Raw genomic sequence first — 25,210 nt, forward strand, 5'->3', positions numbered from 1 at the left:
TGAATATAAAAATTAAACCAATTTTTCAAGGAAACTATATTTCCTTTTTAGTCAGAATTAATTGCCAAGTCAGTACATTGATTTGTTTCTTGAGACCACCTTCAATTGTAAAATCTGTCAAAGTGTATGCAATATACAATATCCGGGATCTCAAGGCCATCTGTGCCAATATGAATTCACAGTGAAATCAGACTCTTTGCTGAAGGGGGAAAAATATTTTGACAGCCTTATTAGTATACAATGAAATGGAACAAGCTAAGAAAATAGTCTAGTGGATAACCTTTTGTTACTAGCACATGATGGGTTCCACATAAAACGAGCACACAGGTTCATGGCTTCACACAAGTGTGGAGGGGCACTGGGGAAGCTTCACTCAAAAGTTAACTTTCTGAATCAACATCTGCAAAATGGTTTGGGTAAATTATTTATCTTCAGAAGCTGAGTCAGTCCACATTTTAAAAAAATTTAAAAAAATTTAATGTTTATTTATTTATTTTGAGAGAGAGAGAGAGTGGGGGGTGGGTAGAGAGAGAAAATGAGCAGAGGAGAGGGAGAGGGAGACAGAAAATCCCAAGCAGGCTCTGCACTGTCAGCACCTGACACAGGACTCAAATCCACGAACTGTGAGATCATGACCTGAGCCAACACCAAGAGTCAGACACTTAACTGACTGAGACACCCAGGTGCCCCCAGTCCACATTTCTTGAGGGCCTACTATTTGCTAGCTAGAACAGTGCCTTTATGTAATCTCATTTAATCCTCACACTTGTGAGGTAGGTGTTTTTAATCTCTATTTTACAGATGAGAAACTGAGCCCATAACGGTTCAAATGACTTCTCTAAGGTCATAAAACTTGGTGGTATAATGGCTTACAGTCACATCAGTCTGACTCCAGATGCAGAAAGGTTTGATGAGGATGCCTATTAGAGCTCTGCATTCTTGTGATGCATTGGGACTCAAATGGTCAACATGTCTTACATTATCCTGTTTAGCAGGTCAGACCATTTATCTCATTTCAATTTTATTCTTCAGTTCCTTTGACCCACACAGGCAATTCATAAACTGTCTCCCAGATTTTTTCTTGAGGTCAGATCCATGCTGTACCTAAAATATCTTTTCCTGTCTTTTATTAACATAGGTCCTAAAAATCTCACTTTTGACATGTAAGTTGTTTTGATGAACTAGAACATGAGTTTCTCTGACCACATTTATCAGAAAAATAGTACTTTTCTCCCAAACTCTCTCAATTGCATTACAATGCAAGTATTGTATATTTGTATTATATTTACTTGAGTATTACATGCTTGATCAGATACCCATCTACATCAATGATACTGTGTGGACGATTTACTTTAGCTTGCTAAAAAGAGTGCAGTGGTTTAAAAAATGTCTATAAATCTTTGACAGTCCCCCCATTGAGAGGTGGGGCCTAAGCCTTCTCCCCTTGAATCCAGAAGGCTTATAAATGATTTAACCAAGAGCATGGTTGATATATAGCTATATGACTTGTAAGGCAAGGTCCTAAAAAGCCATGCAGCTTCTGTTTCTTTTGGAACATTTGTTTTCTGGAAGCTTCCTCTCAGGATACTCACTCAGAACCCAGACACCGTGTCATTTTAAGAAGCCCAAGTCACACAGAAAAGCCACATGTAGTGTTTCTGGCCAACAGTCCTTGGTGAACCTAGTCTTTAAGTCATCCCACGATTTGAACAGGAGAGTGAAGGGGCCTCCAGATAAATTTAGCTTCCAGCTATCTGTGTCAACCTGCCCCCCCCCACCTCATTATTTGAGCCTCTTACCTGAAGCCCTATAACAGAGAGTAGTGACAAGCCACCCCTACTGTGGTAAGCCCTGCCTGAATTTTGGACCCAGAGAATCTGTGATCATAATAAAGTGGTTGTTGTAACTAAGTTTTTTTTGTTTGGTTTTAAATGCATAAAAGTGACTGGAACAATAAGGTAACCATTAAAGGCTCTGATGCTAGAAATTCTGGGCATGTGGGTCCCTGCACATACTGATGAGGTGTAAGAAAAACACACGTGCTGGACCTTGAGTACTGAAAGGATGGCAGCCAGGGGGAGGCCCCTGTGAGCTTCCCTGGTCCAGGCACCTGTTAAAGAGAAAAGAATACCTGGGAACAGTGTCTGGGAGAGAATGAGAAACAATGATGGCCAAATTGACTAAGATAAAAGAAAGCAGGAGGAAAAAAAACAGGAAGAGAGACTTAAGAGTAATATGGAGCTGCATGAAGGACAGAGAGGAAAGAAACAAATGTACTGGAGAACTATCAAGAACCAGCCAGAACAGGACATTCTACTTGGTAGGCAGGGCATTTGATTCTAAGAATGGCTTGAACAGGGGTCACTGGGTGGCTCAGTCAGTTAAGTGTCCGATTCTTGATTTCTGCCCAGGTCCTGATCTCACAGGTTCCTGAGTTTGATCCTCGCATGGGGCTCTCTGCTGAGAGTGCAGGGGCCTGCTTGGGATTCTCTTTCCTTCTCTGTCCCTCTCCTGCTTGCTTGCACTCTCTCTCTCTCAAAATAAATAAATATTACAAAAATAAAATAAAAAAAAGAATGGCTTGAACACTCTTGAGTCACTCTGGTATCTTTCCTGCTGCTTTTTCAAGTAGGGGGTACATTTCAGGCTGGATATGGCAAAGAGCTGGAAAGGAAGAATCTTGGTCTTTATGTTAGTTTGACATTTGCTCCAGAAATAAGCTTTTGATTTTTCTAACATTATTGGCAACTGTGCCTAAAGGCCATTCGGGGAGCAGGGCTGGTTGGAGTTCAGTGGTGTTCCTTTTGAGTGAGACTGACCAGGCTGTGAGGTCACAGGGATGGTGTGGGGAGCACATGGATCTGGGATCCGACATTCAAGAGTGACTCATGGAATGGCTGACTTAATACAGATGATTTTGCTTATGATGTGGAGCACCCTGCAGCAGTATAAATACTGGTCAGAAGACCTATAAAACTAGATGCTAAGAGACAGTTTTTAGATATTTTCTTTTCATAATCCCTAGTAACAACGGAAATCACTCTAGTTGGACTAGTTGATGGGTAGACTGCTGGTCTCCATGTTCTGAGGACAAAAACTAGTGTCTCCGGATTTCCAAGCTGTTTCCACACAGAACACAATGGGCCTGGGTCTTCACAAAACACAGATGTTCAACCCAGAGGCAAGAATCACTGGCATTTTCTGGAGCAGATATCTCCTTATTAGGTGTGCCTGTAAACTCTCAGAACTTTACACATTATGTAGTTACCATCTAAGGCTATAGTGTTCAATTGCTTTGGAAACTGAAATGCTTTAACCCTAAACAGGATTCTGTCCTTGTGATGGATAAACTAACTCTACCAAGTTGAAAGCTATTGAGCCCAATGATACAACTTACTCACTAATTTCCTGTTGTGCACAAAATGACAGGAAGACAAGAATTCCACATTTGTCATCAGCTACAAAACAAGTGTTTCGTCTAGTTGGGAATGGCCAAAGACCACCATTTTCATACATTTATATCTCTATAACCTTTTTCCCTTTCTCCCTCTGAGCAAAGCAATTCATCTAAATTATGGGTTCATCATCTGCCAAGTTTGTTCCTTTTTTAATGAAATCACTTGACAGTTAATAAACTGAAAGAGAAAGTCTACTCCTTGGGGCTTGCTCTGTTCCAAAGGTTCAGTGTTTTTGAAAATTAAATTTCCCACATGAAAAAAAAATCTATTTCTAAGCTGACAGTCTGGTATTACAGCATAAAGCAATTTTTCTTTCTTTTGCTATAAAAACTTAATTTATGGGGGTGTGCACGTATAACTATACATACACTTTACACCGGACACAAATCAGTTAAATCATCCACAGAAAGTCATATCAATCAAAACAATTTATCTAACTTTGGTTCTGTTTATGTAAGACTTTCCTTAACATTTAAAAGTTGATGGGGGGGCGCCTGGGTGGCGCAGTCGGTTAAGCATCCGACTTCAGCCAGGTCACGATCTCGCAGTCCGTGAGTTCGAGCCCCGCGTCAGGCTCTGGGCTGATGGCTCGGAGCCTGGAGCCTGTTTCCGATTCTGTGTCTCCCTCTCTCTGCCCCTCCCCCGTTCATGCTCTGTCTCTCTCTGTCCCAAAAATAAATAAACGTTGAAAAAAAAAATCAAAAAAAAAAAATCAAAAAAAAAAAAAATAAAAGTTGATGGGATGATAATGCCTTTCTATGAAGAAATCAACACAGAAGATTTACTAGTAGCAGAGTGACACAGATTTGGGGAAATCAGAAAATCATAGGTGCCAGTCCTGGCATAGCCACGTGTAACCTTGGGCAAATAACTGCTAGCTTTTCCATCTGCAAAATGGGTGTAATATTTTGCAGGGCGATCATGAGAATAAATGAGAAAGCATATGTAGAGTATCTAAAATAGTTCCCAGATGACAGTAGCTTAATAAATGATGTATATTGTGATTTCCTTTACTGTAGTTTACTCCTAATGTCCCAATCCAGGAGAGGAACCTCACATCATTATCTACACTAAAATATTAACTCTTGGTTGGTTAACACCATCACTAACCAATGCTTGGTACCTGGAAAGCAGGCAGATCAAGAGCTGCAAAACTGTTGAAGAACTGTAAGCTCTGAATGGCCACTTGGACTGTGTTCTGAGTGTAACTCTCCTTGGGACTGGCTGTACTGGGGTCCGAGATGGTGCCGTGGAAGAGGACACAGTAGAGCATGTGCAGAACTCCAGCCAGGTCTGTGGCTTGAAGAGCAGCGGTCAGTCCTGTGGGATCCTGGCGATTATTGTCAAATACGCTGTTTGACCTGACAAAGAAACATTCAACTCTTTAAAAGAAATCTACTTAAAGGATGTTAGCATTTTTATAGGTCAGATGGAACAAGACAAGCAGACCGTTAAAAGCAAACCATCTGAGTTGTATAATAAGGTAACAAGAAACCTCAAGGAATAAATGCAGCCTTCCCCTGCCCGAGAGCACAGTGGCTTGCCCTTTTCTCCCCCTGGGAGACCTGCTCACTGTTGCAGCAGCAGCAGCAGCAGCAAATGAGCAATGTGCAGCCAGTGCTGAGCTTGCCACCCACCCTCCCTGTCCTCTGCAGCCTAGGAAGGCTCACTTTGCTTAGAGTCTACATCTGGGCAAACTGGACAGAGTCCATTAGAGCTACTGGGACTCAGAAGTCAGAAATCCCATAGTTTCTTTTCTGGATACACAAAGGGAATCTTTTCAGGGGAGACAGCTACCAGGAAAATGAGGCCTCAAAAAAAAGGGCTCTGTAATGTGTTGGTATACTGTGGTGGGGAGGAGACAGTTCACCTGCTTTTGAAAGCACGGTTCATCATCAAGGAATATTGGCAGGGCAGGTTGTAGGCGCCAGACTCCCAAGAACAAGCAAGTGCTGGATTAGCTTTATACAAATCACCATGAAGTCAGCTTAATAACTCGCAAGCAGTGCCGTGGGTGAACAAGAAGCAACAGCAATGGCAAATGAGCTCCTAAAATTAATAGTAAAGCCAGCAAGGGTTTGCTAAATCTACCTCACTCCTGAATCAGGTCTATTCGAAGCATCCAGTGACCAAGAGCCTGCAGTTTTACTAAACGTGGCTGCCAAGCATTCGTTCACTTTTTTTTTTTTTAAAGAAACTGCACCCAAATTTCTCTCTGAGGAACTACCTCTCTCTCTTATAACCAGCGTGCTTTAGGTGGGGCTCCTCCCCCATTCACTCTGACTCAAGGACCTAAGGTAATAAAAGACACAGTTTATTCTTCTGGCTGTTCAGTATGGCTCAGGGATGGCACACATCACAGTGGAGGGAGATTCTTTTGCTGAAATGCTTGGAAAAAAGCCCTCACTTTTTCTCCATTGGGTCTGAATCTGAGAAGATGTAAGGTTTGCAGCTGCTATAGCCACTTCTGTACAAATCCTCAGTCCTCTCCATGCTATTCCAAGTGGGCCACATGTCTTGTTTCACAGACATAATTTTCTCTCAGGAAGAGAGGTTACAAGTCCCTGTTTAGTGTCTTCCTTTACCGTACTCTTCCCTATTTTTAACATGAATACAGGTGCCCACCATGTCCACCTTCACAGCTTCTTTTTTGTTGCTCCTTTCAGATGGAATCTGGAATGTGAGAGGGGCATTATTAAAGATCTATGCTTATCTCATTAGCTTAGAAACACTGAAGACATGCTGCTAATAAGGGGCACCTGGGTGACACAGTTGGTTAAGTGCCGGACTCTTGATCTCAGCTAAGGTCATGATCTCACAGTTTGTGGGTTCAAGCCCCTCATCGTGCTCTGTGCTGATGGTGTGGAGCTTGCTTGGGATTCTGTCCCTCCTTCATTCTCCCCTTCCCCTGCTGTGCTCTCTCTCTTTCAAAATGAATAAATTAAAAAAAAGAAAAAAAGAGATGCCACCAATTAAATAAGAATGTGGAAGTGCTGGCTGGAAAGTTTCTAGTATCTTTTCTAGTTTTCTAATTCATAACTTGTTTTTTCCAAATGGATTATTTTTTTCATTTTGATTTGCTACTAGTTTCATCAAAGAAGAGTTTTATTCATAGCCATGGTAAGTATTTACTTCTTGAACGTGCATTATTTCTGATATTGTTAAGGATGTGAGATGACATTATATACCTTATTCTCTTCTCAAGAAAGCAGCTCTCTTAGTTTCCTAAGAGAAATTACTGTCCTTTCATTGTCTGGTAACAGGATCTGCTGAATTCACTCACGTATTTTACCTCACCTCACTCTTCATTTTTCATGGTTGGTAGTGAAGGTATTAATCCCCTTCACTCCACACATGAAGAGTCGTTGAGATGTTTTAGGTCATACACATTTGTCAGTGGAAAAAGCAGGATACCACAAGGACTTTTGACTCTTTAAAGCCAATGCTTTGTCTGGGGACCAAAGCATCCAGGCTAAACAGGAGTGACCTCTTCTTTTCTCTCCATCCCTTTTCTTAAGTCAAATCTCAGGGGTGTTAACTGAACACTGTGAAAGTACATGGAGACTGTAATGTAATCTCATATGATCATGGAGAGATACTTTTTGTCTTATGGGACTCAATACAAACACAAAGTTGAGAAACGATGTTTATTTGCTCTTAGGCACATCTAGACCTTTACACGAACTGTTAGCTTATGTCAGTTGGCTCTTCCTTGCTTTCTTCCATTGTAGCCGTAAGAACTTGGGGTCAGACCCTGACTAGAGGCATGAGTAGAGATTAATATGTCTGACTTTATTACATAGGTTCCAAAAAGGGGTCTGTGCTTGTTTAACACTGATTGCCTTTTAGAACCAATGGCAAGTCAGAAGACATTTCTTCCTAAAGTTAATTTCCAACAGTCTTTTGGAGCCTTGGGAATGAGTGACATCATTGCTGGTGACAACAGTTTTACTGCTCTGTGATTCAGAATGCTGGCCTTCCCCTTACTGCCTGTGTGGTTTTTAAACTGATTATCAGCATATTCAAATGAGATACTCAGAAATATAACTTTGTCATTTAAAACAATTTGTCATACTTAATCTTTCTAAACTTTTAAATGACACGAATTCACTGCTATTACTTCTTCAAGAGAACAATGCAGATAAGAAAAAAGTGAAGGTCATCAGACTACTTCTTTCTTCCTCTCTCCATCCCATTATTTCATAAACTATGAAACAACACATCCCAGGTACTCTTGCAACATTCTCCTGATGAAATAAACATGTTGATTCAGAAAAATGAATAAGCATTCGATGACTTAGATGTGGAAATGGTTCAAAATGCATATAACATTGCTTCATAGAAAAGACTATTCATTTTAAAGTGAGCCCATAGAATTCACAGGACAGAGAGGAAGGGAAAGGGCTTGTCTATTACATTTGGCTTCCACAGGACTAATGTAGAGCTGAAAGGACTTTAGGAAATGTTTACTTTTGATTTAGTCTGAATTACAGATAATTTGTCCATGAACAGGCCACTGGCTCCCGTTGGTCTTAACTGTCAGTTATAATCACTTTAAGCCTAAATGTTTATAATGAAAATGTAAAAGGCCTTATTCATATCAGACATAAGTTACAGAATTTTCTTTTAAAAATACATGGAAGATATGAAAACTCAGATCTGAAAGTTAATATATTACATTACATTCTGAGATCTTCTCAATTTTACTGAATTTTAAAGTGTTTTTGTTTGTTCTCTAGGACTAGGGATCTTAGTGGTATATTCATTTCTGTTCATTAACAGCCAGATTCAATTAGGAATAACTATAATTGGACCATCAATACTCCTGCGCAAGCACCTGAAAACCCTACTTTGCCTCAAAGGAAAGTATAGATGTGCCAAAAAAAAAAAAAAAGCAGTGATTTGTATGGGCATGGATCAAATGCCATCCATTCATCTTTGGTGTTTTACCACTTATGTGCCAGGTGTGACAGTTCCAGATACTACAGCCCCCTTTTCCCTATTTGTTCCTGGCTTGTTTGCTCTCTTCTCCCTGATCCCCATTTTTCTGGCTTGGTAACATCAACCCTGATCTTGTTCAGTGCCAGTGATCTTCTAGACTGCTCTCTTATCTTCTTGGATTTTGGCTTTGTTCATTCCTTCAGTGCTGGAATCCCCAGGCATCTTGTAAGAATGTCCCATTTTAATCCTTGAACCCTGAGCATTCCACTTACTGGTCTGCAGTATTGGGAGTAGGTGGGATTAAGTCACTGTCTCTCCCAATGATGGATGTAAACTTCACTGTTCAAAAGTGAATCATTTTTTAGAGGTAGTCCAGTGTGGGGCTCTTAAGGACTGGGATATTCTGGAAAAGCTGACCTGAATCTGGAAAAGGCTGACCATTCACCAGGCTTTGTGGTGAGCACAAGGGGCAGGATCGTCTGGTCAGATACTCTCAATTTGAAAAGCCAAACTACCTGCGCTCTAGGAACAGTGACCATCTGTGATATGGGCAGTCAAGGAAGACTAGGTCCCTGTCCTACAGAGGTTACAGTCTAACAGAGACAGGAATGTGTATCAGGTTCCTATTGCTGATGGAACAAGTTATCAGAAGCTAGTGGCTCAAAACAATACTATTCTCTTACAGTCTGGGGTGGCGGGGGCGGGGGGTGGTCAGAACCCAAAACAGGTCTTACTGGGTGGGCTAAAACCAGGTGTTATCAGAGGTGTGTTCCTTCTAAAGGCTCCAGGGGACAGTTTGTTTCCTTGCCTTTCACAGCTTTTAGAGTACACATGCATTTCTTGGCTTGTGGCCCCTTCCCCCATCTTCAAAGTCAGCAGCACCTTCAAACCCCTCTAATGCTCACTTTCCCACTTCTCTCTTTCATCTACAAGGACCTCTGTACTTACAATGGGCCCACTTGGATAAACCAGGATAATCTTCCCATCTCAAGATCCTTAATTTCTGCAAAATCTCTTTTGCCATGTAAGATAACACATTTACAGTTTTGGGGAATTAGGATACAGATAACTTTGGCAGGGCATTATTCTTTTTCCCCCCACTTTTTCATATTAAATACGTATAACATAAAATTTACCATCTTAACTATTTCAGGTATACAGTTCACTGATAATAAATATACTCATAATGAAGTACACCCTTCACCACCAACCATCCCCATAACTCTTTCGTATTATGTAAAACAGAAACTGTATACCCCTTAAACAATAACTTCCCGTCCCCTCTTCCCCCAGCAACCATCAGTCTACTTTCTGTCTCTATGACTGACTATGCTAAATACTTCATGTAAATGGAATCATCACACTATATTTAGTTTCTTATAACTGGCTTATTTCACTTAGCTAATGTCCTCAAGTTTCATTCATGATGTAGAATATGTCAGAATTTCCTTACTTTTTAAGGCTGAATAAATAATATTCCATTGTATGTATACAACACTTTTTGTGTATCCACTTATCTACTGATGAACACTTGGGTTGCTTCCATTTTTTAACTGTTGTAAATAATGCTTCTATGAACAGGGGCATACAAATGTTTTCAAAACCCTGTTTGTAATTCTTCTGGATATATACCCAGAAGTGGAATTGCTGGATCATTCACTAATTCTATTTTTAATTTTTTGAGGAATTGCCATATTTTCCACAGCAGCTATATCATTTATATTCCCACCCACGATACACAAGTGTTTGAATTTCTTCACATCCTCACTGACACTTGTTATTTTTTGTTTTGTTTTGTTTTGTTTTGATGGTAGCCATCCAAATGGGTTATCTCACTATAGTTTTGATTTGCATTTTCCTATTATCAGTAGTGTCAAACTTCTTTTCATGTGCTTATTGGTATTTGTATATCTTTGGAGAAATGCCTATTTAAGTCTTGTGCCCATTAAACAAAAATGTTTATTCATTTATTTTGAGAGAGAGCGCATGCATGCATGTGAGTGGGGAGGGGCAGAGAGGGAGAGGGAGAGAGAATACTAAGCAGCTTCCATGCTATGAGCGCAGAGCCTGATGTGGGCTTTGATCCCATGGAACAGTGAGATCATGACCTGAGCTGAAATCAAGAGTTGGACACTTAACCGATTGAGCCACCCAGATGCCCTGCCCATTTTTTAATAGTGTTTTTGTTGTTGTTGTTGAGGTTTAGGAGTTTTCCATGGTGTCTGGATATTTATTCCTTATCAGATATATAATTTGCAAATATTTTACCCCATTCTCCAGGTTGCCTTTTTACTGTGTTGATACTGTCTTTTGATACACAAATTAAAAATCTTCCTGAGGTCCAATTTGTCTACTTTTTCTTTTACTGCCTGTGCCTCTTGTGTCCTATCCAAGAAATCACTGCCAAATCCCATGTTCTGAAGCTTCTGCTCTGTGTTTTCTTCTCAGTTTAATAGTTTCAGGTCTTTCAGCCATTTTGAGTCATAGCGTTTGAAAAGTGTTCAGCTTTACTCTTTTGCATGTGGATGTCCATGTTCCCTAGCACCACTTGTTGAAAAGACCCCTTTCCCGTTCAATGGTCTTGGCATCCTCGTCAAAATCATTTGTCCATATGTGTGAGGGTTTATTTCTGGGCTCTCTGTTCTGTCCCATTGTTATATATGCCTGTATGCCAGCTTCACATTGTTTTGATGACTGTGGCTTTGAAGTAAGCTTTGAAATCAGAAAACTTGAGTCCTCCAGTTTTGTTCTTTTTTTCAATATTTTTTTTTATTTATTTGGGCTCCCTTGAGATTTCATATGAATTTTAGTATCAGTTTTTCTATTTCTGCAAAAAAAAAAAAAGTCTTAAGAGATTTTGTCAGAGATCACATAAAATCCACAGATTGCTTTGGGTGGTAATGACATCTTAATAATACTGTCTTCCAATCCATGAACATGGAATGTGCTTCCACTTATTTATGCCTTCTTTAATTTCTTTTGGCAATGTTTTTTCCTTTTCATTGTATAAGGCTTTTTTGCCTTCTCAGTTAAATTAATTCCTAAGTTTTTTTTTTTTTTGGTGCTATTGTAAATGGACTTGTTTTCCTAATTTCCTTTTTGAGACTGTACATTGTTAATATAAAAAAATGCAGCTGCTTTTTGTGAGTTGGTTTTGTATTCTGCTACATTGCCAAATTCATTTATTAGTTTTAATTTGTGTGTGTGTGTGTGTGTGTGTGTGTGTGTAATCTTTAGGGTTTTCTATATATAAGATTATATCATCTGCAAACAGAGATATTCTACTTCTTCCCTTCTGATTTGGATGCCTTTTATTTCTTTTTCTTACCTAATTTCTTTGGCTAGAAATTTCAGTACTATGTTGGATAGAAGTAGTAGAAGTGGCATCTTTGCCTTGTTCCTGATCTTAGAAGAAAAGCTTCTAGTCTTTCACCATTGACTATGATGTTCCCTGTGGGTTTTTCATATATGGTTTTTATTATATGTTGGTACTTTCTTTCTATCCCAGTTTTTTGAGTGTTTTTGTAATGAAAGGGTGCTGAATTTTGTCAAATGTTTTCTGTATCAATTAAGATGATCATGTGTTGTTTCCATCATTCTGTTAATGTGGTCTAATTACAATGATTGATATTCATGTACTGAACCATTCTTGCACTCAAGGAATAAATCCCACTTGGTCATGATGTATAATCCTTTTACCATGCTGCTAAATTTGGTTTGGTAGTGTTTTGTTGAGCATTTTTACATCAATGTTCACATGGGGTATCAGTCTGTAATTTTCTCTTTTTATAGTGTCTTCATCTGGTTCTGGATTCAGAGAATCCAGAAACTCAGAGAATGAGTTATGAAGTGTTCTCTCCCATTAAATTTTTGGGAAAAGTTTGAGAAAGACTGGTGTTAGTTCTCTAAGTGTTTGGCAGAATTCACAATTGAAGCCATCAGGTTCAGGGCTTTCCTTTGGAGATTTTTGATTACTGATTCAATCTCCTTACTAGTTATATAGGTATATTCATATTTTCTATTTCTTTGTGATTTAGTCTTGGTGGGTTTTTTGTTTCTAGAGATTTATCCATTTCATCTAGGTTATCCAATTTATTGACATACATTATTAATAGCACCTTCTTATAACCCTTTTTATTTATGTAGAATTGATAGTAATGTTCCCACTTTCTTTTCTTTCCTCACCTTTATTGAGGTAGAAATGACAAATAAAATTATAACTTATTGAAAATGTACAACATGATGATTTGGATATATTGTGAAATGACTCTCAGAATCAAGTTAATACATCCATTACTTTAGTTTTTGTTTTTTTACATAGTTATCTTTTTTATTTTTTGTGGTAGAATGCTTAAAATCTACTTTATTAGTAAATTTCAAGTATGCAATACTGTATTAAACTACAGAAAATATGGGACACTTCAAGAATTTGAGTGTCATCCTTGTGCAGGGGTCATGTTATCTTCTCTATATTGTTTCAATTTTAATATGTGTGCTGCCAACGTAAGCACCCTATTTTCATGTATGAGTTTAGTAATTTGAGTCTTCTGTCTCTCTCTTTTTTTCCTGGTTCATCTAGTTGAAGGTTGTCAATTCTCTTGCTCTTTTCAAAAAACTTGAATTTTTGGTTTCATTGATTTTCTCTATTGTTATTTTATTTTTTTAAAAACATGTTTATTTATTTTAAGAGAGAGAGAGAGAGAGAGAGAGAGAGAGCGCGAGAGAGCATGAGAGTGCACACGTGTAAACTGGGGAGGGGTAGAGAGAGAGAGAATCCCAACAGGCTCCACGCTCAGCGCCAAGCCTGACACAGGGCTTGATCTCATGACCTTGGGATCATGACCTGAGCTGAAATCAAGAGTTGGATGCTCAACCAACTAAGCTACCTAGGTGCCCCTATTCTTTATTTCAATGATCTCTGCTGTAATCTTTGCCATTTCCTTCTTCCTGCTAGCTTTGAGTTTAGTTCGTTCTTTTTTCTGGTTCCTTAAGTTGTATAGTTAGGTTGTTTTGAGAGATTTCTTATTTTTTAACATAAATGTTTATAGTTATACATTTCGTCCTTAACAGTGCTTTTACTGTGTCTTGTAAGCTTTGATATGTTGTGTTTTCATTTCCATTCATCTCTAAGTATTTTCTAATCTCCTTTGTGATTTTGTCCTTAATCCATTTGTTGTTTAAGAGTGTGTTGTTTAATTTCCACAAATTTGTGAATTTTTTAGTTTTACTTCTATTATGGATTTCTAACTTTGCTCTGTAATAGTTGGAGAAGATAGTTTGTATGATATTTATTTTTTAAATCGCACAAGACTTAATCTTTGGCCTAATAGCTGATCTATCTTGGAACATGTCTGATGTGCACTTGAGAAGAATGTGTATTTTGTCTTTGTAGGTTAGAATGTTCAGGAAAAGCATTATTCTGCCTACCACAATGGACTAGTTATTCATGATTCATTCATTTATTCAACAAATATTTATTGAAGACCTACTCTGTAGTAAGCACTACTCCAGGCACTAGGATTCATCAGTAAAAGCGATGCCCTTTTCCTGATAAAGCTTACATTTTAGTGTGGGAGTATAGAAGAAACAAATAAAAAATATACGTAATATATAGTATGTCAGGTATGCTAAATGCTCTGGAGGAGAAGGGGACATGGAGAAGGGGAATGAAAAAGTGGGTGAATGTTTAACAGTATTTTATATAAGGTGATTAGGGAAGCTTTTTCTAAGGTGTTAAGTAGGTAGAGTTCTACAGAAAGTGAGGAAGGAAGCCATAAAGATATCTGACGCCAGGGTGTTTTAGACAGAAAAGCAGCATGTCTCAAGTCTTGGAGCTAGGAACATGCAGGACATGTTCAAGAAACATCAAGGCCAGTGTGGCTACAGCAGATTGAGTGCATGGAAGAACAACAGGAGATGAAGTCAGACAGGACAGGAAGAAGATCAGGTAGGATCTTACAGACCATTGTAAGGACATTATAAGGATTTTACTGGATGAGAAAGAAAGCCATTTTAAAGTTCTGAGCAGAACAATGATGTATCTGACAAGTTTTTAAAAAATCACTATAACTAACTGGTTGAAAAGCTTTTAGAAGAGCCAAGGCAGCAGCAGGGCGGCCAATTAGGAGGCTGTTAGAATTATTCAACTGAGAGATCATGGTGGATGAGCCAGGCTGGTAGCTATGAATGTGGTGAGAAGTGGTTGGATTCTGAAAATCTTCAGAAGGCAAAGCCAACAGGATTTCCTGATAGACTGGATGTAGGTGTGAAATAAAGGAAGTAAAAAATGGCTCAGTGGTTTTTGCCCTGAGTAACTGCAAGAATGTGGCTGCCATTTATAGAAATGGGGAAGACAGTGGACAGAGCACATTAGGAGGAAAACCAGGAGTTCAGTTGTTTTTTTTTTTTAAACTTTATTTTTTATTTTTTAAAATTTACATCCAAATTAGTTAGTATGTAGTGAAGCAATGATTTCAGGAGTAGATTCCTTAATACCCCTTACCCATTTAGCCCATCCCCCCTCCCACAACCCCTCCAGCAACCCTCAGTTTGTTCTCCATATTTATGAGTCTCTTTTGTTTTGTCCCCCTCCTTGTTTTTATATTATTTTTGTTTCCCTTCCCTTATGTTCATCTGTTTTGTCTCTTAAATTCCTCATATGAGTGAAGTCATAGGATTTTTGTCTTTCTCTGACTAATTTCACTTAGCATAATACCCTCCAGTTCCATCCACGTAGTTGCAAATGGCAAGATTTCATTCTTTTTGATTGCCGAGTAATACTCCATTGTATATACATACCACGTCTTCTTTATCCATTCATCCATCGATGGACATTTGGGCTCTTTCCATACTTTGGCTATTGTTGATAGTGCTGCTGTAAACATGGGGTGCATGTGTCCCTTCAAAACAGCACATCTGTATCCCTTCGATAAATGCTTAGTAGTGTAATTGCTGGGTCGTAGGGTAGTTCTATGTTTAGTTTTTTGAGGAACCTCCATACTGTTTTCCAGAGTGGCTGCACCAGCTTGCATTCCCATCAACAATGCAAAAGAGATCCTCTTTCTCTGCATCCTCGCCAACATCTGTTGTTGCCTGAGTTGTTAATGTTAGCCATTCTGACAGGTGTAAGGTGGTATCTCATTGTGGTTTTGATTTGTATTTCCCTGATGATGTGGAGTGATGTGGAGCATTTTTTCATGTTGGTTCACCATCTGGAGAAGTGTCTATTGATGTCTTTTGCCATTTCTTCACTGGATTATTTGTTTTTTGGGTGTTGAGTTTGATAAGTCTACTAACCCTTTATCTGATATGTCATTTGAAAATATCTTCTCCCATTCTGTCAGTTGCCTTTTAGTTTTGCTGACTGTTTCCTTCGCGGTGCAGAAGCTTTTTATTTTGATGAGGTCCCCGTAGTTCATTTTTGCTTTTGTTTCCCTTGCCTCTGGAGATGTGTTGAGTAAGAAATTTCTGTGGGCAAGATCAAAGAGGTTTTTGCCTGCTTTCTCCTCGAGGATTTTGATGGCTTCCTGTCTCACATTGAGGTCTTTCATCCACTTTATTTTTGGGTATGGTGTAAGAAAGTGGTCCAGGTTCATTCTTCTGCATGTTGCTGTCCAGTTTTCCCAGCACCACTTGCTGAAGAGACTGTCTTGATTCCATTGGATATTCTTTCCTGCTTTGTCAAAGATTAGTTGGCCATACGTTTGTGGGTCAATTTCTGGGTTCTCTATTCTATTCCATTGATTTGAGTTATCTGTTCTTGTGCCACAGGAGTTCAGTTTTAAACTTGTTAAATTCAAGATGCATATTAGACATATAAGTGGAGATAATGAATTGCAAGTTGGATACAATTAACTTCCCAAGGGTAGGTATTTTCTGTCAATTTTGTCCCCAGGGCTTAGAACAGTGTCTGACACACAGTAGCTTCTCAACAAATTATTTGTTGAATGACTTAATAAATATACAAACCTAAGGTCAGAGGGGTGGTCTGGGCTTGGGATATTTGGGAGTCATCAACACATACATGGTATTAAGCTCAGGAGGTCATCCAGTAAGTGAACACAGATGGTGGTCTGAGGATTGAAACTTGGGATATTCAAACATTTAGACACTGGGGAGGTATGAAGAAATCAGCAAAGAAACTAAAAAACAGAAACCAGTGGGGTAGGAGGAAAACCAGCAAAGTGTGGTGTCCTAGAAACTGAGTGAAGACAGTTTCAAGGAGAGGGAAGTGATCAATAAAAAAGTTTAACTAAAAATAAATGAGAACTAAAAAAAGGATAACATTTGTATCAATGACTGTTAAATCCTATTTTTAGATTATAAAAACTAGCTGCATATGTGTAGAATGGGAAGAAGGTGAGGACTGGAATACAGCTGTCTGTGATAAGTGGAAGAAAAGGCTTAGCAAATTAGCTGCTTAACAGCTCAAATGAGGAAATCATGTTGCTTGTTTGCCAATGAATATAATTCAATTTTTGACTGAATTAATAGGAACACAACGTACACAACTAGAAGGCTTAGTCCTGCTCCACTACCCTGGGGGCACTGGGTCCAGCACTGGGTGCCATACTACATTGAGGAGGACACTGATGCATCGGAAGTTCTCAAGAAAGTGACTCGTGTTGTACAAGTATCTGGAAGCAGTGTCATCTGAGGAACATCTGATGGAATTGGGAAATTTATGTCAGAACTGGAGGCCATAAAGGGTATTTTCAAACTGAAGAGGTGTTATATTGTTATTTTTGACCCCAGAGAAGAGACATTACCTGAAAGCAGATATTAAACTTACAGAAATTCTTCTAACAATACCCTCCTGTGTGTGCGCGTGCGCACACACACACACACACACACACACACACACGCATAGGCACACACACCCTATAGCTGGTTTAATGCAGTTCTAATTTGGAGCCCCAATGAAGGGAATGGGGATGACTTAGTGGAGGTGAGAGAGCAAGAGAAAGCTGAAGGTGAGAAAAATGTATGTATAAGCATTAGAAGACATCTGGCTATTCAGTTAGAGAGAAGAAAAAATACAGGGACAATGAAAGAGTAATATTACTGGGTGGGGTGAGGCTGGCTGATACGTGGGAGGATTTCCAAAGTACCTGATCCAAGTTTCAGTTGAACTCACAGAGCAACTTCTGAGAAGGAAACCTTTCTGGGAAGAGAAGTTGCAGATGATAAGAGATGGACTTTCTTGCTGTCTGGAACGGACAACCTGGGAGAGGATGAAGAAAGAGGAAGACCAAGGGGACACCAGTGGGAATGGGAGGGAGAGGGTGAGGCCACTGAGGAGAAACCAGGCTCTGGCACAGGTCTGAATGGAGGCCCAGGGAGAGGGAAGATAGAGAGCTGATGGGCCCGGACAGTCTGGGGACAAGTAAAGGTGGAGGTAAGGAAGGGCAGGGAGGAGCCCAGGAGGTGAGAATGTGAGCGGCCCTGACAACATCCTGACAACAGGATGCAGTTCTGGATCCTGGAGCTGCAGGCCAGGGCTGCTGTCCAGAAACACCTCTCAGATGGGACATTTCTAACCTTCCAACTTCAGTTTTCTCGTTCACTGCAAGCAGCAAAGGGCCCTGTGCTGGTTTTGGCTAGTTTTGCTGATGTTTTGGCTTCTCCTATCTTAAGAAGTTGGCAGTTAGGCTGAAGGAGCTCTGCCAGAGGCTCTAATGTGTTGCCAGAGGAAGGCAATTGCTTCTGCTGGTGGGTAACCGGGAGGGAAAAAAACGTCATATCACGACTGCATGATGCCTGCAGTGCCCTCCTAATTGATCTTTCCTGCTTGTGTTCTCATGCCTCTCATCCATTCTTCACAGAGTAAACAGATGCTTTTTTTATTTTTTAAGTAATCAGATCATGCCACTCTCTGCTGAAAATCCTCAAATGGCTTCCCCTCACAAGTAGAAGAAAACCCAAACTTCTACACTCTCTGTCCTCATCTCCCGGGCCTTACTTCTCTGGCTTCATCTAGCACTTTCTTTCTTGCTCATCACATTCCAATATACTGCCTTCTCTGTTTCTGGAACATACCCACCTCAGACATTTGGGAGTCATCAATTTACCATTCATCTCCACTAGAATATTCTTCCCTTGGATCTTTACATGGCTGGCTCCTTAGTTTCAGTGTCATCTCCCCAGAGAGGCCTTCCCTGACCACTCCATCTCCAGAAGTCCCTGACTAGGCCTCTGTGCTGTATTACCCTGCTATTTTCTCACACTGCTATCACTAGCTAATATTATCCAAACTGTTCATTGGTTTATTGTTTTTTTTTTACTTTTTTCTCCCGGTAGATTATAAATTCCATAAGGATAGGCATTTTGTTCACTACCACCTCCCTAATACCTTGATGAATGTCTGGCACATATCAAGTGCTCAATAACTAGTAATGAATAAAGATCTGTCAAAGCAATGGGAGGAAATGAGGAAAAATTCATCTCATTCCTTGCCAAGGAATGAGGGCTCTGGATGTCTCCCTCTTACCTTAGAGGAGGGAGAACATGAGATGTGGGCAGGCCTTCTTCCTATGTTAAGTGCAGGTGCAGGAAATGGGGCCCTGGCACAGGTTAATGATACACACTGGTATTTGCTAATTTTGCCAGTCAAAAGCTATTTCCTGAGTTTTTATTTTGCTTCTAGGTTGGTGCTGGTGCCAGAGGGGAACTGCTAAGTCATTTAGTCTCTTTCCTTAGGGAAATCTTTGTAGTTGAAGACATAAAACAAATACACAGGACAAGAGAATGAATGAATGAAGCAGACAAATATCAAGTAAGAGGGATAAATAGGGATAAATATTTCTGAGGCAAGCATTCTTTTGACTATATCAGATTGGACTGAATTGGATTCTGGGAGACAGAAGCTAAACATCACTAAGGTTTTAGGTTTTAGAATCTGGTCAGATAACAAGAATCATGAGTAGAATAAGGTAGTGAGGAGGAACGGTCAATTTTGGGTGAAAGCCAATGAGGTTTAGAATCTGACGTATAAAATAGAAGTTCTTGGTAGAAACCACCAGTAGGTATTCCATGAGGAAATGTCCATCAGGGCCTTGTTGTGAATAGGATTTGTACCTTAATTTCACTTGCTTTTGCCTTGATTTACTTTTTCCTACCTATTTTCTTTTGTTCTACATTTTTTTTTTCATAAAAACTCCTGCATATACTGTAATCCCTCTCAAATCTTTTTGGAAAAAGGGAATCATATAATAAGTATATATTACAGCACCACAGGCAAGAGGTTGTGGTGACAGATGTGTTAGTCCCTATTTTCCCCTGACTCATTTGACCCTGGGAGGGAAGAAATATCAAACTCACTTTTACAGTGTGAGGAAACAGGCTTTAAGAAGCTAAAGAATCTGCCACTGGCCCAGAGCTAGGAGAGCAGGAGCTGCACCCACGCTGTTCTGACTCCCAAACCTGTGCTCTTCAATACAACTGTGCACAAAACCTTTCTTGAGATCCTGCCCTCCGAAGTCCTACAGGCAGTGGGAGTCTGACGGCAGGTGCATTCTTGACATATTCTGCTGCTCTGAACCTGGTGAGCCGATACATGTACTGACAGTCTGCCTTCATCATACCCTATCCTCTCTGGGAGAAGTAAGGAAGTGAAGGCTGCTCTTAAACTTTAGTCCTGTAGGCTATGGCCCAGACAGCTCCCTTTCTCTGGCACAGTGCCTAGTACATAGTGGACACACAAGTTGAATTGTAGCAATGAAGTGGTCTCATTGTTCTGTCCCTATAAGTCAACTAAGGCTTTATTACTAGCTGGAATGGATCTTTCTGAAATCTCTCAACTAGCAATCACCCAGTTGTGAGTACAGAAACGGTCCAGAAGTTCCTGCTCTTGTATTCTTCTCACTCTCTGGATCTGAAGCAGGCGATAGTCACTTTCCTCATCACTCTACTGGCTGCTGTGCTCCCTTGTATGGTGTGAGCAGGACTGCTGGAACATAACTCACAAGGAGCACTTAGCCTGGGATACATAAAAGGTGCTCAACAAATGTAACTTCCTGAGTCCTATTATATTTACTTTAGTCCCTATTTCCCAATCCCAGAAAGTTTTTTGTCTAAGGACAGTGGCTAATGACCACAGGTTTAAAAGTTAACAGAGGTGATGTCAAGGGACAGGGTGATATACCAAATACGAGACTGCAGAGAGAACAGAAGACACATGAGAAAAGGATGCTGGAAACACATTTATCTACAGGGAAGGCTGGAATGTGGCAAATAATGTTTTTCAAACACAACCACGGCAATATTTCTGGTCCTATATTTCTAGGACCTTCGTATTCCCCGTGAAGAGGTGAAGTCTATTTCTCCTACCTCTGAAGGAGGGGAGGTGGGTGTTGTGAAGGCCTTGATGAATAGAATACAGTGGAAATAGGCTGCATGACTTCTGTGGGTGGCTCATAAAAGGTAATGTTTCTACCTGGTTCTTTGTCAAGATGCTCCTTTTGGGAACTGACCACCATGCTGTGAGGAAGCCCAGATTGGCCTATGCAGAGTGACCAGGTGGAAAGGTCCTCGGCTAACAGCCACATGAGCCACAGATGTGTGTGAATAAGCACTCAAGATGATTTCAACTTCTAGCCTTCAAGTCTTCTGACTGAGGCCCAGATATTGTGGAACAAAGATAAGCCAGTCTCTCGGTATCTTGACAACATTCCTGACACACAGAGTCTGTGAGATTAACAGATGATTGGTTTTTTTAAGATTTTATTTTTTTATGTATCTCTACCCCTAGTGTGGGACCTGAATTCACCACTCTGAGATCAAGAGTTGCATGGGTGGCTGTCAGTTAAGCGTCTGACTCTTTGAAAAATTTTTCAAAATGTTTATACATTTTTGAGGTGGGGGAGGGGCAGAGAGAGAGGGAGGCACAGAATCTGAAGCAGGCTCCAGGCTCTGAGCTGTCAGCACAGAGACCGATGTGGGGCTCGAACTCAGTAATGGCAAGATCCTGACTTGAGCTGAAGTAGGATGCTTAAGTGACTGAGTCACTCAGGCACCCCAAGTGTCCGACTCTTGATCTCAGCTCAGGTCTTGATCTCAGGGTTGTGAGCTCAAGCCCTGCACTGGACTTCACACTGGTCGTGAAGCCTACTTAAAAAAAAAAAAAAGAGTTGCATGCCAGGTGCCCCAATAGATGGTTGTTTTATGCCACTAAGTTTTGGGGAAATCTGTTATACAGTTATAGTAATTGAACAAGGAGAATAAAAGCAAAGGGAAATATGTGGAAGGGTGAGATCAGGGAAGTTCAGGGAGGAGAGCATGGATAGAATAGTCTGTATGTTGCCAAGGAACAATTAGGACTAGTTCTAATAGGTAGCAGTAGGGAGACAGGTTAGAGATTGGTGTAAGGAGAGACTTTTTAAAGCATTAAAACTTATCAATAACAGAATGGTTCTCTCAGTGTAATGAGTTCCCTGACAAAAGAAATATTCAAATATAGAATGGATGAGGTTATTGGAGAGATTCACACATGAATAGAAGACTGGATTAAGGAAACTTTAAGGTTCCTTCCATTCAACAAAATGTGACAACAGATGAGATCTGGGGTACAAGGAAGACAGAGGAGACAGAGATGATGGCATCTGGAGTCTGATGATATTGTACATGAGGAAAGAGACTCTGGGAAGATTAAGAAAAATTCTTTTCCCTTCCTTCTGCCTCTTGCTCAGATGACTGTTAATGGTCCCATTTTCTGCCTCCTCTCTAATACATTCTTCACCAAATATTGCTGATATCTGATTAATGCTCACAAAATATGGTTCTTAGCATGTCACTTCCCTGATCAAAGGCTTTTAATGACACCACTGCCACCACATCTTAGCAAAATAGTTCACACAGTCTTTTTACATTTATTATCTCAGTTGAACCTCATAAAAACCTGGGAGGCACTAAAATCACCACCACATACATCCCCAAATTGAGCTCAAGTAAGTACTCTATTGGTTCTTCATATTTTTCTACCATGATGTCTTCGCTTTAGCTATTTGTTTATCTACTTTCTCTCAACTCTAAATGTTCCAACAAACCCTTCTATCTTTCAAGGTCCAGATTAAATTTTAGTTGCTCTAGGGAACAGGTAATTCCTACCACCAAGAGTGATCTCTCCCTCCTCCTAACTCCATCAATAATGATGTAATGACAGCAGCCAATGTTTATTAAGCATTTACTATGTGGCAGGCAGTGTGCTAAGTGCTTTTCAGGGTTATCTTCTATCCTCTGTACCACTCTGCCTTATACCATGGGTCTTTGTATATGCATCTTCTTTCCTCTACTAGCCGACAAGGTCCTTGAGGACACAATTGATGTCTGAGTCATTTCTGCTTTCTCCCAAGCTTAGCACAGGGCCTGGCACAGAGCAAGTGCTACATAAATATTTGTTTAATGCATGAGTGAATAATTCAGGCAGGCAGAGTTAAAGTTTACCTTTGCCAAACAAATGGTTTTCAAGCACCCTTAAACACTTGAGAAGTACTCATTTATATCCACATAATTAATGAGCTAAATTATAAATCATTCTTTTTTTTTGACACAGGTTTCCAGAGACCTTGGATAGAACCCATTTTGTTAGTGTAGTTTATGGATGTGAAAATAAAAACCATGAATGTATATAACAACAAACTCCTTTTCATGTAAATATATTCTAGAATTCAGAAGAGTCTTCTTCAATCAGAATTAGCTAGGTTTTATAAGCTCCTTTTCTTATTCTGTATGGTCATAAGGACTGTCAGCTCTCCCTGTGAACCCACTGCTCCTTGGCCCTATTACTACAATGTCTAGTACAGTTATGGAATTAGTCAATGATTGCTGATTAAGTAAAAGGCCTGTGTTGGTTGCAATTCATAATCACTCATTACTGTTCTGCTCCTGTTAGCACCTTCAGGGGGTCTCAGTGAGTCTCAGCTAATTAGGGCAGTTGAGATGCTGACTGAGATTTGAAAACCATCCTTTTCTCTTTACTACTTAAAGGACCAAGAATGTAAAAGTGATTAACAGTAAGGGCCAAAGAAATAAGTATTTCTGAAAGTCCTATTACAGACTGTTGAAATTCATTTAAGTCATTAAGAATTATAATTTGTGAAAAGTCCTCAGATTAAAATTCTGAACTAATCCTAACATAACATCAAACCTTTCACCAGAAGATCACAATTCCAATTTTTACTTAAATGCAAGTTCAAAACCAAGCCTGGTACAAAAATCAAGTTAGTCTTTTCTCCTCCACACTGAAGCAAAGATTAAGAACATAAACTCTGACACCCAAATTGTCCTTCAGAAAACCTAGGTAAAAATTAGCAGATTAAGGGCACAATAGGAGAGTAGTGCAAAGGCAGCCGGGCTGTAATCACCGTCACAAAAAGGCTGGGCCACCAGCAGACTGCAGTGTTTACTCAAAGCCCTGGGCTAATCAGCTACTTAATTATCTCAGGGCTCGCCAGCTCACAAGATGATTTTTGAAGGCCTCTCTGGCTCCTCTTTGTCTTTTTATTCCTGCTGGTCATAAAAGAGCTTTGACAACAATCCTTCCTCAACTTTCTGGCTCTGGCTGGCTTGTCCTGATAGCCAAAACAGGCATTATGTGAATTACTCCAATATAATGACAGCCACACTACCTTTGTCCCCAGACAAGGCCGTGACCTTGCAGAAAGAAACTCTGACACACATAACAAAGTGTTTTCCATAGGTCATTGTAGTTTATAGTTTAGAAATAGAATTTCCATGAAGAAATGGGAAGTAGTATGAAATGGTCTGTAAATATTAGAGGCAAATTAATATGGAAAGGTAGAAAACACTCCCTGTCTTTCTGTGGCTTGGTGGTGTTCTGGAAATGCTGAAGACTTAAGGATGAGGAAGAACTGCAGTTAGGGGTCATCCTTTCATCTCACAGAAGCAGCTGATACTGATACTAAGAACTTCCTAGGTAAATTAAGCCAGGAAACCACCTGGACCCTTTCTCCTAGAATAATCTGCTTTTGCAGCAAGGCCTACTAATACAAACTGAAGCTGGAGAAGGAAATTATAATAGGAAAAATGGATTAAGAATTCTTAAATACCACCTAGAGTTAATTACTGATTTATTTAAAATCCAGCTGTATATGTACAGAAAAAACAATTATACATACATATAAAGACTTTGGTCTACTTGGATGACCCTTAGGTACTCGTAGGAACAAACATATTTCTTCTCTGGAAAACTGCTTATATTTCCTAATTTGGAGACTCTACCATCCACCACTCAAAAGTTTCAAGTCAGAAATCCCAGGAACCATTTTAGGTTCCTCCCTTCCTTTTACCTCCCTCCAAGCTCTATGCCATCTCTCTCACATTTATTCTGTCTCCTCTTAATGCATTTGATTCTATTTCCACTGTCCCACAGGCCCTCAACATTTCCCACGTGCCTCATGCAAGTCCTCTAGACTCATGCCTTTCTAGTCATTTTTACTCTTTCCAGGAATGATCATTCTATAACAGAAATTTGATCCTGTTACCCTCTCTTAAACTTCAGTGGCTTTCTGTAGCTCTAATGTAGCACATCCAGTTCTTGTCTCCATTTCAGCCTCCGAGGAGCTAACATCTATGGAGCTCATTTAAATTAAAAAAAAATTATTTATTTTTGAGAGAGAGAGAGAGAGAGAGAGAGACAGACAGACAGACAGACAGACAGAGTGTGAGCAGGGCAGGGGCAGAGAGAGAGGGAGACACAGAATCCGAAGCAGCTCCAGGCTCTGAGCTGTCAACACAGAGCCTGACATGGGATTTGAACTAATGAGTTGTGAGATCATGACTTGAGCTGAAGAAGG

The 25,210-nt window shown here is 39.9% G+C and overlaps 1 protein-coding gene and 1 non-coding gene across 8 annotated transcripts in view; both read right to left on the bottom strand.

Moving 5' to 3' along the window:
• Nucleotides 1-25,210, bottom strand: part of SCAPER (S-phase cyclin A associated protein in the ER) — a 532,470-nt gene that overhangs the window by 32,802 nt on the left and 474,458 nt on the right. For all 7 annotated transcript variants that reach the window (XM_047863178.1, XM_047863179.1, XM_047863174.1 and 4 more), the window contains one exon: nt 4,582-4,819. In XM_047863178.1, coding sequence (XP_047719134.1) covers nt 4,582-4,819 — 238 coding nt within the window. The remainder of the gene's footprint in view (nt 1-4,581; nt 4,820-25,210) is intronic.
• On the bottom strand, nt 12,805-12,910 carry LOC125169147 (U6 spliceosomal RNA). Its single transcript, XR_007153480.1, has one exon. It is a non-coding gene; the product is annotated as a U6 spliceosomal RNA (small nuclear RNA).

Source organism: Prionailurus viverrinus, chromosome B3 (genome assembly GCF_022837055.1).
Source record: "Prionailurus viverrinus isolate Anna chromosome B3, UM_Priviv_1.0, whole genome shotgun sequence".
Taxonomy (NCBI): Eukaryota; Metazoa; Chordata; class Mammalia; order Carnivora; family Felidae; genus Prionailurus; species Prionailurus viverrinus.